Source organism: Microtus pennsylvanicus, chromosome 3 (assembly GCF_037038515.1).
Source record: "Microtus pennsylvanicus isolate mMicPen1 chromosome 3, mMicPen1.hap1, whole genome shotgun sequence".
Classification (NCBI taxonomy): Eukaryota; Metazoa; Chordata; class Mammalia; order Rodentia; family Cricetidae; genus Microtus; species Microtus pennsylvanicus.
Genome location: NC_134581.1, coordinates 26,011,345 through 26,024,526, shown reverse-complemented (window position 1 = coordinate 26,024,526; position 13,182 = coordinate 26,011,345). Strand labels below are relative to the sequence as shown.

Here is a 13,182-nt window from a genome sequence, read left to right as displayed (position 1 = left end):
CATAAAAGATTAAGGGTTTTGGTAAGAGACTGGGTTAGGGCTGGAAGGAGCAAATCAGGACTCACAGGTTCAGCTATCAGGGCAGTGGGTTATCTTAAGTTGGGTCAACTTTCATCTCTCTCACACATAGGCCCCTCTTCCATGCTCCTGTTTTCCTCTCAGCTCCCCATCATGCTGTGAGACAGCATAAGACCTTCTTCGCCAAACGCCAACCTGATGTGGAGTTCTGCTCTGGCACTTTTCCTACTCTAGAACTGTGTGTAAATATAAGCCTTTGTTCTTTACTGTTTATCCAGCCTCAAGTATTTGAATATAGCTACGCGACATAGGCTAAGACAGGCAGAAGAAGGGATCCTTCCTGTTGAGGACTGTCTGGCCTTTGGTGACCAGGAGAACTTGCTCATCATGTCCAGCTTCTCACAGGATCCTTCTGAAAAGTTCTGAAATTTCTCCTTTATTATCTATCTACATCAGAAGCCCCACTGAAAACTAACAGGCAGTAACTTCCCCCCAAATCTTCAACTACATTGAGGATGTCTGTCTCCTTCTGCCATAAAGCAAGATGTGTTAAGAAGATGGAAACAAATTCCTAGAGGGCACAGCAATTAATCAGCGGTTCTCCTCAGGTGTTCTCTCTACTCTTCCCATTGCAACACCTTCCCCAACCCCTCAGGGCTTCCATCTAACTTCATTCACCTCTAAAGCCCAGTTCCGGTTCCATCTCCTGTGAGAAGGCTTTCTGATGCCGGTCACCTCCCCCAGACAGCTGAGCAATGGAACAAACACCCTTCCTCTCAGCTATCGACGGTCACTGCCCTGGTCATTCTATATTACAATAGCCTGACCACTTGCTTGCCCTCCCCTCCACACTGCAGCTTAGCGTTCGCAGGGTCTCATCACTAGCTGGTCTTAAGCAAACTCCGGGGATGTTTTATTGAGCTTTGGGAGATTTCTAATTGATCCAGGACCACAGCTGCCCCATTGCATAGAAGGGTGGCATCAGAATCCCTGTAGGTCATTTCACCCATCAATGCAAATCCAGAGTTCTCTCCTTCTACCAAGAGCTCCACGTGGTAAATGTGGGGAGATTTGGGGCTATTCTACCAACTTCGGAGATGAAGATAGTATAGGAAAAAGAAGAGGGGCAGCCTGCTTTGTGGGTCATGTTTATCAGAATCCTTAGTCTGGCTGGTGCACAGACAACAGGGCGCTAAAGCTGGGTGGGCTATCTACAAACGACAACAGAGAGCAAGAAGAACGCAAATGTTCTTTGCTATATTCCTTATGCAAGCCATCAACGCATGTATATCCATCTAAGGAAGACATTGGCAGGAGGCTCATTTCACCCTGAGACTCGTAAGGCTGAGATGTTCAAGGCTGCACAGTCAGCGAGCTGTACCAAGAGACTGGCCAGACTCCCCAGATACATTAGTGGCTTCTGTCATTCTTTGCCTTCATTTCCCTTACTACCAGTATTAGCTTAGTCATTCCCAGATGGCAGGCGTAGTTCTTTCTTGTGACAGCCTCCTGCTAAGTGCTACTATTAGCCTCATTTGGTGGACATCACACTCGAGGGCCCAGAGAGACTGACTTGGCCAATGTTCTGCAGTCAAGGTGTGGTAGGCCCTGCACTTGAACCCAGGTTTTTCTGACTTAAGAGACAGCACTCTAACTCCATTCTTGCTTTCTTTAAAGTGACATCCCAGGGACTACAGATAGAAGAAAGAACTTGTAACTCAAGTCAGTAGAAAGCACAGTCTGCTGGCTATGTGGCTCAGCCAGGTTCATGAACAGGGAAGGTTGAGTGCAGAGATTCTAATGGGGGAAATTGTCTCAGCCATGGTTCCTCCTCTTAGCATCTCCCAAGTATATCCTTGCAAAAGCTGCTTTCCTTTTGTATCCCCAACAGGTAACCTAAAAAGGTTGAGAGATATCTGTGCCTGTAACAAGCTGTGGGTATGTATGAAGGAGTACACCCCTCCCCCAGTTCTGCAAGGCTGACTTGGGCAATGATACAATGGATGGTTCTAAGTGTAGACACTTGGTCTGCACAGCTCTCCTCCAGAGTTCCAAAGACAACTGTGCCCTGCATTTGTTTTGGAAGGCTCTGAGATAACCAGTCTGGGGAACCTAGTGTCCACACACACAGATAGCACTAGGCTGGATATTGTGAACCATGGAAAATCTTAGCCTCAATGTCCTCATCTCTAAAATGTGTAGGCAGGATGTGGTGAAGATCACATGGGTCCTCAGTTGGCACTCGGCAAATGGCGATTGCTCAAACAGCAGTAACTCTCGTTATAGCCTTTAGTACTGTGTGGATTGTGGTCATTCCCCCTCCCCTCAGGGCCGAGATCGTCGGCCCATTTCCTTCAAACTCAGAGGCCAGGTGGAATACAGCTCAAGCAAGGTGCTTTGATCCAGCAGGTCTTTAAACACATTAGGACGCCACCGAGTAGGTAAATCAGCGTCCCGTACAGAGCCATTTGTTGCCCCTTAATGATCGGCTATGTCAGAGATGTCAAAACAGGTCGTTATTCACAGTGGAGTGCCCCATGAGGCCAGCAGCCAGAGCAAGCTGCTGGCCTGGCAGCGCTCAGCAAATGCGAAGCTCACGGTCACCCCGCAGCAGTAAGCAGGGCTTGGGCCTTCGGGATAGTTTTGCTAGTTGTTTGGAAAAAAATGACCCATTGTGGTTTTAAAAATTAGAGCAAAGGGAACTCAAATCAAAGAAAGCAGTGCTGTTTGCTGAGCCTGCTGTGTGGTTCTGCAAGGCCCCCCATAGGTACTTTCTATTTAACCCCTGAGAGTGTACACATAAGGAAGCCAAGTGGGAGTAAGCTTCCCAGTTCCCAGTGAAGCTGGGACTGAAAGTTGGTGTCCCCTTCTCTGGGACAGTGCTGTTTTCCCACTGTCTCCCTTTGGTCCTAGTCTGAACCCCAACATGTGGGCCATGTTGCTCAGTCCACACAGTCTGGCTGTGTTCTGTGAAGTGTGTTCGTTTGTAGGGCATCACTTACTTCCTCAACTTTAATCATAGCATTGCTTGGACAATGGCTTAAATTTTTCGAAGTATTTCTACATGGTGACCTCTTTTGGTCCTGACAATCCCACAAAAGAGAGTTTGGCCAAAAATTATGATTCATAATTTATGGTTGAGAAAACCAAATGTAGGTCAGAGGAACGGATGAAACAAATCCTGTGGCCGTATGGGAGTGAAGGTAATCTTAAGAGTCCAGTCTGCATTCCGGGCCCAGCTCGGTAATCAATGGCTTGTGCTTCACCCCTGCACCCCTCCACCTTCTAGGGCTCTGGGGCTTTTCCATGTGGGGATTAGGGCGCATTGCTTAGAAAAGGAGGAACAGGGATGGACTCAGAGGAAGATGTGGAAAGAGTGAAGGTTGGTTGGAGATGAATGGAGAGGGGGGCGTGAGGAGAGAGGTTATGGGCCCAAAGGAGAGAGTGAGGAGAGCAAGGGAAGCCCGAGGGCAGAGGAGACAGAGGCAGGGACTAGACAATAAAGGAAATTATTGGAGATGAACCTCAAATAAGCCCAGTATGACCCTGCTCAACGGAAAGGAAGATAGGGAAATGATTTCATGCTGCATTCTCTTTGAGGGGAAGGTGACATCTTTTTGTCCCACTCAGGGCCAGCATCTTTGTATTTGAAGCTTAGTCTCCAAGTTCCAGGTTCACTCTGTGTCCTCTGGCTTGTGAGATAACCAGAGGCAACTCTTGGTTTAGGCAGACAGTATCCGAGAGATAGGCCATCTGCAAGCATGGGTTTGTTTCTGAATGAACTGCTACAGCAGCTTCGTGATAAAAAGGTGAGCTGGGTCGGGCAGAAAGAGGAGCCAGCCCCACCGCGGTGGGCAGTTCTTAGGTACCGTTCCATTGAATTCTAGCTAGCTTCCCACACAAGTCTCAGCATCATTTTGTGGAGTAACTGGGAGGCTAACATGCTGCCTGGTGATGCCCGGGTCATGTCTGTCTTCTAAGATTTCTAAACTGCCTTCGTAAAGCTGGCAATAGCCCTTCTTGGGAATCACCAGCCTCTTTTTCCCTCCTCCTTCATACTCCCTGCCCTCCACTACGCTTTTGAATTGATAAATCGGAATTTGAATTCCATCCTTGCTATTAGCAGCTGTGAAGTTGGAGTAAATCTCTCTTTAGCCCATTTTCCTATCTGTAAAATGGAATAGAATTGCTTACATCACAGGATTGTTCCTGTCTTCTGTGCAGCCATACTTGAACTGACTAATTTATGTTCTTTTGCCTTTGTACACTATGTCCATCTGGTGTCCTGGTCTTTCTAGACTATACTAGACAACACAGTAGACCACTTCTTCCAAACGTGGCAATGAACATTAACAGCTTCACCTCCCACCCCATGGGCTTGAAAGTGAATATTGAGATTTGGAGGGGCATTTGATCTCTGTCATGAGTTCCATTGTTTCAGGGCATCTGTATGTAATCTGAAAGGAATAGAACTGTGTCCCAGGGAACACTTCAACACTAAGACTTGAACTTCTTACAATACCCATATGCTATAAAATATTCTTTTGATTTTTTGAAAACATTTAAACATAAAAATATATTATTTTAGCTAATGGTCCTATTAAAAACAAGTGGTTTCCTCAGTTGACCTATGGGCTACAGTTTTCTAAAGCCTGGCTTAATCTATTATCACTGAAGAAGGAATTTTCATTTTAAAACACTTTATTTATTTTTATTTTATGAGAATTGATTGGTGTTTCTGCCTGAATGTGTGAGGGTTTCAGATCCCCTGGAATTGGAGTTACAGACAGTTGTAAGCTGTTATGTGGGTGCTGGGAATTGAACTCTGGTCCTCTGGAAGAGGAGTCAATGTTCTTAACCACTACGCCAGCAGGACAGCAAAGGAGAGGCTGGGAGCATTCCTTTGCCCCATGTTCCTGCCAGAGCCCTGCAGATTTGTAGTCTGTCATCACCACCCACTCCACCTTCTCCGCCCTGGACAAGTCGGCTCCAGGAGCAGATCTGGACATCCCGCTGAGGCTGTCAGCCATCATTTTAAATCAGTGTCCTTCAGAAAATAAAATCTCAGCCAGCTCTTCAGTATTAATCTGACTTTTGGAAGGGGCAGAGATGAAGCCAGCTGGCCTCTCGTCTGGGCTTTGTTCTCCCATGTTTGGCCCCATGGGGAAACTCTAGTCACAGATGCATGACCAGGGTTTGAGGGATAACCTTGAGAAGGTTTCGGAGGAGCATCCTTTACTCCAGATACATCCAAGTCCAACTTTGCCCCTTCGGTTACAGAACCTTAGGAGAAGACTCTAAATCTAACCTTCTTTTTTTTTGCCAAGCATTTTAAATTGGTTTTGGGATAAATACTTGGCTTTAGCAAAGCACACACAGAAATAATCATTCTTTTTTAGTTTGTCCCCATTCAATCAGTCTTCACCTAGACAGCTGGTGATGGCATTCTTCCCTGAGCTCTCTGCTAAGTCCACCGAGGCAGGAAAGTCTCCAGGGTTTCTCATTGCCCACAAAGTGACGATGAAGTCTTTCCTTCCATGATCTTGGCCCCTTTGGCCAGTGTGGCCTTCCTCCTCTGCGCTTGCCACCCTGCAGTTCCTTCCGCTCTCCTAACACTTGGTATGATCTGTAATACCCTTCTCGTCTGTGTTCACAACCGTCCCATGATCTAGACTTGGGCCCGCTGTGGCTTCCCAAGGACTCCTGCCTGTTTCAAGTGCAGTATCTCATTTGCACTTCCAGAGGTCCTAACACCATGTCTTTCAGTCTTGGTGTGCCACTGTTTCCTCTGCCAGGAGTTCTGTTAGGTCACATCTAGGTAAGGCTTTGTGGACCCTGCCTTCGACACACAGAGGGCCTCTATGATGAGGGTACTGTTTGGTGGCAGGGAAATGTTCACTCTAAGAGCATTTCCTGAATTGTAGTATATATGCAAGCTCCAGTTCTCTCTAACGGTGTGACTCAGGTAGGAGCATTGATACCAACCAGCAGCTTGCCTGCCGTAATGTTTTCAATTCAAATGTTACAGACTCACTCTTGTGGCCTTGACGGTGCCATCTGCATGAATCTTCTTATTCAAAATGAAGTCTATGCATCTGCAGTCCCTGGAGCCTATCCAGTCTTGTTAAGTCTTGGTCTGCATTTTAGCAAGGTCTCTGACTGATTTGTAGGGACAATCAGGTTTAAGAAGTGCTCCCCAAAAGATGTCATGCTTCCTTCCCTATGCACGCCTAGTGAAGCATCTGGGGTGATTTGATGCACCCACAGAATCACTTAAATGTAGAGAACACAGAAGCAGTGAGTGTCAACTACATGACTACATCTCGTTCTCACCCCCAACCCCTTTTTTTGTTTGTCTTTTTGAAATAGGGTTTCTCTGTGTAATAGCCCAAGCTATCCTGGAACTCCCTCTGTAGACCAGGCTGGCCTTGAACTCACAGAGATCTGTCCACCTCTGCCTCCCCAGTGCTTTGATTAAAGGCATGTGCCACCATCTCCTGGCTCTTTTCTTTTTATAGAAATGGGATGTGCCGTTGTGAAGGTTTGAAGAAAAGGTGTTGTTTGGGCCCATGGAGAAACTTGCAACCGAGTCCGGTGAACTGCTGAGTGAGGCCTGCCTAACTGGAGTCCTCTGCTCAAGGCTGAGGAAGTTTCTCGAGGACTGGAGAGCTGACTCTGCAATCTGGGAAGGCCAGACCCACTTGTCTGCTTGTCTAGGTCAATTACAAGTCCAGGGAAGAAATAGTAAAGGCCACCAGGAAGGTCCATCTCCTCCTGTCTTTTATAAGAGGATCATTTTGCATGGAGGGACAGTGAGTAGTGGGGTTTGGGTCTCATCTGGCAGGATCAGGTAGAAATGATAAATCCTAGCATGCGTTACCAACAGTAGCAGCCAGAGACTCGATGTGTTTATTTGATTCATTTGTATCAAGGAGGTGGGTTTATTGTAAGCAGCTGAACAAAAGGGCAGGTTCAGCTTGTGTGGGGGGGGATCTCTTTCTGGGAGCAGTCTCCGGCTGTAAAAATCAGGGAAGAGGAGGCTTCTGCTGGCACTTTCTCCATACATTGTCAGCATCTGCGCCAGGTCAGGGAGCAGGGGAAGGTTTTGCCATTTCTGGGAGTCGGGTCCTGGGGTCCTTGACATGGCTGTACTCTTGTCAACAACACACATTGACACAGGAGGGCATCTGCTCCCCAGAGGCGTGGATCCTGTTCCATGGTCCTTGAACACCTGGGTCAGCTGACAAAATTTCACCCAAGAGTAAGAGGGAAGTAACACACCCAAGTGACTGCGATCCAGATACCTTGCAGGAGAGGCATGATGCCAGCCTGCCTTTGCCCTCTGAGGAGCTACATACGCACTTCTTCGCTGGCTTCATCCTATAACTGGATGTACCTCTAAGCATAACAGTCACAAACTTTTGGGCACAACAAAGACACAGTTTGTGCTTTGAGGTCCCCTCCTCCCTGTCCAAATGTGCTGACCCCCATAGTGAGCTGTCGCCTGTCACTTGTCAGTGTTACTGCCTCAGAGTCGCTCTCAAGAGCAAGACAGACAAGCATGCTTGGTACCCTGGGGTCACGTGTTGCCTTCAAATCCTTCCTTCCTTCTCTTGCTGCTGGCTGGATCCCTGATAAACCCCCTCCACCCACTGGGGAGTGAAGCTAGCAAGTGAGTCTTTGGTCTATGTGTAAGTGGTATGTCAGAAACTGCGAGAAGAACAGTTCTGCCCTCAAGGAGCTCGTGTGCTTTCTGAGAAGACAAGACCAATCCACAGAGAGGAGACAGGAGCTGGAAAACCACAGTCTGAAGAGACCACACCTTTGTGACAGGGTCAGTATCTTACATACAGGTGAGTAAGGCCAGGGCCAGGTGAGCAAGGCAAGGGCCTTCATGTGGGAGGAGTTATTTGTGACAGAAATCAGGGGCCACTACTCTGGACCATCACTGGAGTCTGAGAGTAGATTCCTTGTGGGCTCAGGGAGATTCCAGTGGGAGCAGGCCCCTTTGCTCTGCAGTAACAGCTCCCTGGGAAGAGAGGACCTTAGCAAAGGCTTGGTGGGGTGCTGACTGAGGGTGCTCCCAAGAGGCAGGGCTCCTGAACATGATGGATGGCTTTCTGTGTGCTGCAAACCCTCCCACCTGTAGGGAAATGGCTTAGAACAGGTACAAGAATTTAAACTGTCAAATTGTTTGCTGACTTGAGCTGCGAGTGGGAAGTGAGCTGGGGAGGGGTCTATGCTCTCCTACAGAACTACAGGGAATCTCACTAGGTGCATGCATGTGACTCCTCCACAGGTCTGAGGACTTGAGGTTCACTGAGGCTCGCTGCCATCTACCTCACCGTAGTCCTGACCTCTCCCATCATGTCTCCTTCATTTCCTAGTCATAGCAGTTTCTGAAAGCCAGGCTACTCTTCTCCTCAACAAAGACATCTCCTTTCTTGGCTCCTCTCCCATATACAGTATTCCCTCAGCCATGCCCCGAGTAAAAGTTAACCTTTCCACCTATGAGAGGCAGCCTGCCTTGTCTATAAGCAGCAAAGAAATCAGCAAGACATGGCTAACTGTAGGTTGACCTGAAAAGCTGGGAGAATGGACCAGGCTAGAAAAGCACATCCAGGACCATCTGAGTGTGGTTCTTCCCTGGAGAAAGATGTTCATCCAGGTAAGAGCCTGCAGCCTTGCCAGAGGGTAGAAGGGAGAACAGGGTGGAGGGCTGGAGGTGAGAGGTGCCTACGTGTCTGGGACCAGGACGTTAGGTGGGGTTAGATGTTAGCTCAAGGGAGGTGTCCTCTTGCGCTCTAAGGGCGGGGGCATAAACGGTAGAAGGGTACGATGGCCATTCCTGCACACAACAGATAGCCTAGAGAGTCCAATTATGATCTGAAAGGTTTCTGGATAGTAGGTGGGAGAGGGACCGTCTGGGGTCTGCAGAAGGTAAACAGGAGAGAGAGGCTCTCCGTGTACAGCATCTGCCAGCACAAGCTGCCCGTGTAGGCAAAGAACCACGGCGAAGGCAGCTGACTCTAGTATCACACGCGGTGTAGATCACTGCCTGACTTGATGAACGGATGCAGGGAAACGATTCTTCCCTTTTTGTTCCAGGAAAGGCTTTTTTTTTTATTCTGTCTTAAACCAAGGTCTCACTGCCCATTCATTAATCATCTTAACACTGTGAGGCTCTGCATCGTGCCTGGCCTCTGACGATGCTGGAGACAGGACAGGCAGCTGATCCCACTCTGACTACTCAAGCTCACTTACGGGTATTGTCAGCAGTATTACTCACTACAGGGTAGGTGCCCTATACATTCCTCACGCAAAAATTATGCAAGATGATAAGCTTTTTTTTCATACACTTTAACACTAAATTTGCATAGATTTAACAAGCACAAAACTCTATAAATAAATTATGTTTAAATGCAGGCATGAACACTTACTCCAAAGTCTGTAGGTGCCTCATTTGTCAAAGACAAAATGTACTGGGATAATTTTTTAGATACAACATTATGTTTTGCTTTTTCCATTTAAAACCCCATTGTGATTCTGCCCTGTGCTTACGAAACATTTTTTTTTTCTAGGCTTTCTTTCGAAAGGCCAGGCTTTCACTGTTGATCTCTACAAGTTAAAATAAAACACAGTAGCTTCTTACTCAGGTGTTGGTTCATCCATCCATCCATTGGTCATTTCTTAGGCATCTCCCATTAGGGCCAGACACTGTGCTAAGCCTCAGAGATGCAATAGTAAATCAGGTAAAATCCTGCATCCTACATCCTTGTGGATCACACCCACTAGAGCTCAGGTTCCTGAAGTCGGGAAAACAGTGTTCTTTTCCAGCCTGGCTTGTTCTGCTCTCTTGTCCATTCTTTTTCCTTCATTCATCCCTGCATCACTCCCTGGGTTTTCAGGAATTAAGATTGAGCAGGAGCATCCTCAACATATGCAGAAGAAACAGAGCGGTCCACACCAAACCCGAGATGCAAAGACAACACCAGCACCCTTCCTTGATGACCAGATCTGCTGATGTCACTGACAGCGATAGTTATTATTCTAAAGACTACTCGGTTCACTGCAAGAGCCAGCTATGCAGTTGTCCTTGCCTCCCTTCCTGGCCCTCAGTCAGGCACCTAGGGGTGACTGGAGAATGTCCCGTCTGCTTCCTGAAAGATCCAAACTGACACAAATGAAACTCCCCAGAGGTCCATTGCTATGCCCTTCCCTGCACCAGGCTTCCAGAAAATCCCTCACCCAGAGACCTGACCCCTTCTCTCCCACCCCTGCGTGATCAGTACTGTGTCTAAGCATAAGGGCCATGTGGGCATTCCCTAGGAGCTGAGCATTGATGCAGAACTTGAAGCCCATCAGCTAGGCTCAACACTCTTGGTCATCAGACCCTGGCAATCTCTCCCAAGCTCCAGAATGTAATGGAATTTAAGTAAGGGAAAACTGTGGTTAGAGCCGAGTTGATCTGATGTTCTCAACTGTGGAACGGGGCTTGAAGAGTTGTGGGAAGGCAAAAACTACCACTTCTTGCTGGTAAAAGGGCTATACCTTAAACTTCCTTCAGACATACGCTGTGAGATTTGTGGACACGCTCAGCACCCTCTGTGCCCCAGGTCACGTTGCCGTCTCACAGCACGACTAATCAAAGCAGGCTCACCTTGCCAGCCAGGCTTACACACTGGCTTCACATCCACTTGTACCAGGGTGTCCTGAGCAGCAGGTTTCTGTCCACAGTCATAAGCGGTTACCAGGATCTCATACTGACGTTGTTTGTCAAAGCTTAGCTTCTCTGTGTTCCTGATGTTGCCTGAAGAGCAGGGATATGCACAATCATTTCTGGTCAAATGAAGCACTTATTCCAAACCCTTTCCCATCCCATCAACCTTTGGAGGGGAATGAAATGTCCCCCCTCCCAATTCTCTGTGAAAATAAAGGTCAAGCAAGAATGTGGGCTGCCACACATAGTCTTTGGGCTTCCAGAAGAGCACTGGCTGGAGCCAGCTCTCTGTGCAATAAAAGAACTTCTAGAGAAATCCAAGCAGCACCTGGAATCCAACTGGCCTGAGCTTAAAGTAATGAGTTACCAGAAAGCTACCCTTGAAAGTGCACATGTGTGTCTCGGGTGCTGGGCTCAGAGTGCTCATCTTTCTTGAAGTTTCTGGGAAAGAGACAGAATCCAGACAATGTCCTGGCACATAATTTTTAGCGTCTGGGCTTGTCGCCAGGAATACTTACTGCCTCTTCTCACATTATTTTGCTACCAAATAGGAAGTAAAATCAATAAGAAAATGTGTGACCTCTCTTCTGAAAGCTGCATAGAATAACAGATTTCTTGCCCCGAGGAACGAGACATTTTTCTTCGCCAAGAGAGAACAAACAGTGTATTCACAGCTGTTTGTGTGTGTTTGCCTCAGAGGAATTTAATATTATGATCAGAAATAAATATTTGGTCATTAATGAGCGAAACTTAGGCTGGCTGGTCTTTTCGTTTGTTTTGTTGTTAGTTTGATTTTGATAGAATATTATTCTTATTCTAAAGGAAAAATAAATAAACAAAGACACCAAACTCAACACTTTCAAGTGTTTGGTGCTAAGACATGAACATCATCAACTTCTAGGAGTCATTTCCTTCCAATATTCATATTCTCTCTCTCTCTCTCTCTCTCTCTCTCTCTCTCTCGCTCTCGCTCTCGCTCTCTCTCTCAACTTTGATGCTAGCAGTGACAGCAAATATGAATGAACTCAGATGTTATCATCTCTTACGCAAATTGAAATTTTGAAAACAGAAACAAAACAAATCAACAAACACAGAATGGCAGATTCTGATACCTATTTTATAATTCCCTAACACTAAAAGATATTTGTGTAAATAAGCTTTCTTCATTTCTGCAGTTAAATGTTATTCATCTGAATTGGGGGCATCTTCTCACAAAAATTTCTTGGAAAATTGGCAAATTAAACTTTGCTCTGAAGACCAGAGAAGCTGGTTCATCAATCCCATCCAGCAGTGTATCACGGTGGGGAAGTGAAGGCTGGTCGGTGTCAGAGAAAATGCAAAGGCACCCAAGAAATTGGAGCCAAACCCCACCTTAGCTGTGTTCTCTCAGCTATTTCTGGAAACACAGCTGTATCTATTGATGTGGAACCATATTTTCAGAGTAAAAATGAGCTTGCTATGTTTCTGTCTTCCTGCCTGATATGTAGAATTCCTTGTGCTTCCTTCCAGATGTTAGTTGGTTTTGGTCTGAAGGCCTGAACAGGTCTGGAATGGCTCCCAGGATTGGTAGCATTCCCTTTAGCCTCATTTCTCTACCTACTGGTTGCAGCCTCTTTCCCAGGGGTCACCTAAGACCATCATAAAATATATATATTTGTATCACAATTCATAACAGTATCAAATTACAGTTATGAGAAAATAATTTTATGATTGGGGGTCACCAAACATGAGGAACTATATTAAAGGGTCACAGCACTAAAAAAAAAAAAACAAAAAAAAAACCCAACAACCAAAAAAAAAAAACCCTAAGAACCTGTGTCCTATGGACTCTGCAAACTGGTCTGTGGCTGTTCTCATCACAGGAAGGGATTCTGCCAAGTTCATTGCAGGAAATACTTCTGCAGCACCAGCCTGAATTCTGAATTGAAGTCTTAACTCTCTTTCTTCAGGGTGAAATGACTGTGGAAAGGTAGGCCACTTAAAAGAGGGGAACTCAGGGTTGACAATCCATGTAGCAGTAAGCAGACAAAGCACTATTGATTGTAGCCAAAAAGAAAACACACAAGCTGAATCTTTGGCTCAATTTGTTGCAGCTCTACTTCCGGAACAAGTCTTAATGAAAGTGTCTGGGAGACTAATTTACTTTCTCCACCACCACCAACTCCGTGCATGTGTAAATGAGTTTCAAAGAAAAGAACTTGAAACATTAGGTCACAAATGAGAGTATAATAACACGGCTCACTGTTGCATGGGAGAAGGTTTCTTGAGGAGAAAACAATCATTTAAAACTCGTTGAAAGCTCAGAGAAATTCGCCATCTTTGCGTCTGTTGCAAATGTATCTTTTATTCCACCTTTGAGAGAGCTCCTACTTCCTGGCTGCTTGCTGGAGTTGGGCCACAACAAACTCAGGTGAGCTGTGGTCTTAGGTCTGCTTAAAGTCTAA

The 13,182-nt window shown here is 46.4% G+C and overlaps 1 protein-coding gene across 2 annotated transcripts in view; it reads right to left on the bottom strand.

Moving 5' to 3' along the window:
* Positions 1-13,182, bottom strand: part of Clstn2 (calsyntenin 2) — a 558,760-nt gene that overhangs the window by 110,324 nt on the left and 435,254 nt on the right. For both annotated transcript variants that reach the window (XM_075964915.1, XM_075964916.1), the window contains exon 5: positions 10,679-10,828. In XM_075964915.1, the coding sequence (XP_075821030.1) occupies positions 10,679-10,828 (150 nt within the window). The remainder of the gene's footprint in view (positions 1-10,678; positions 10,829-13,182) is intronic.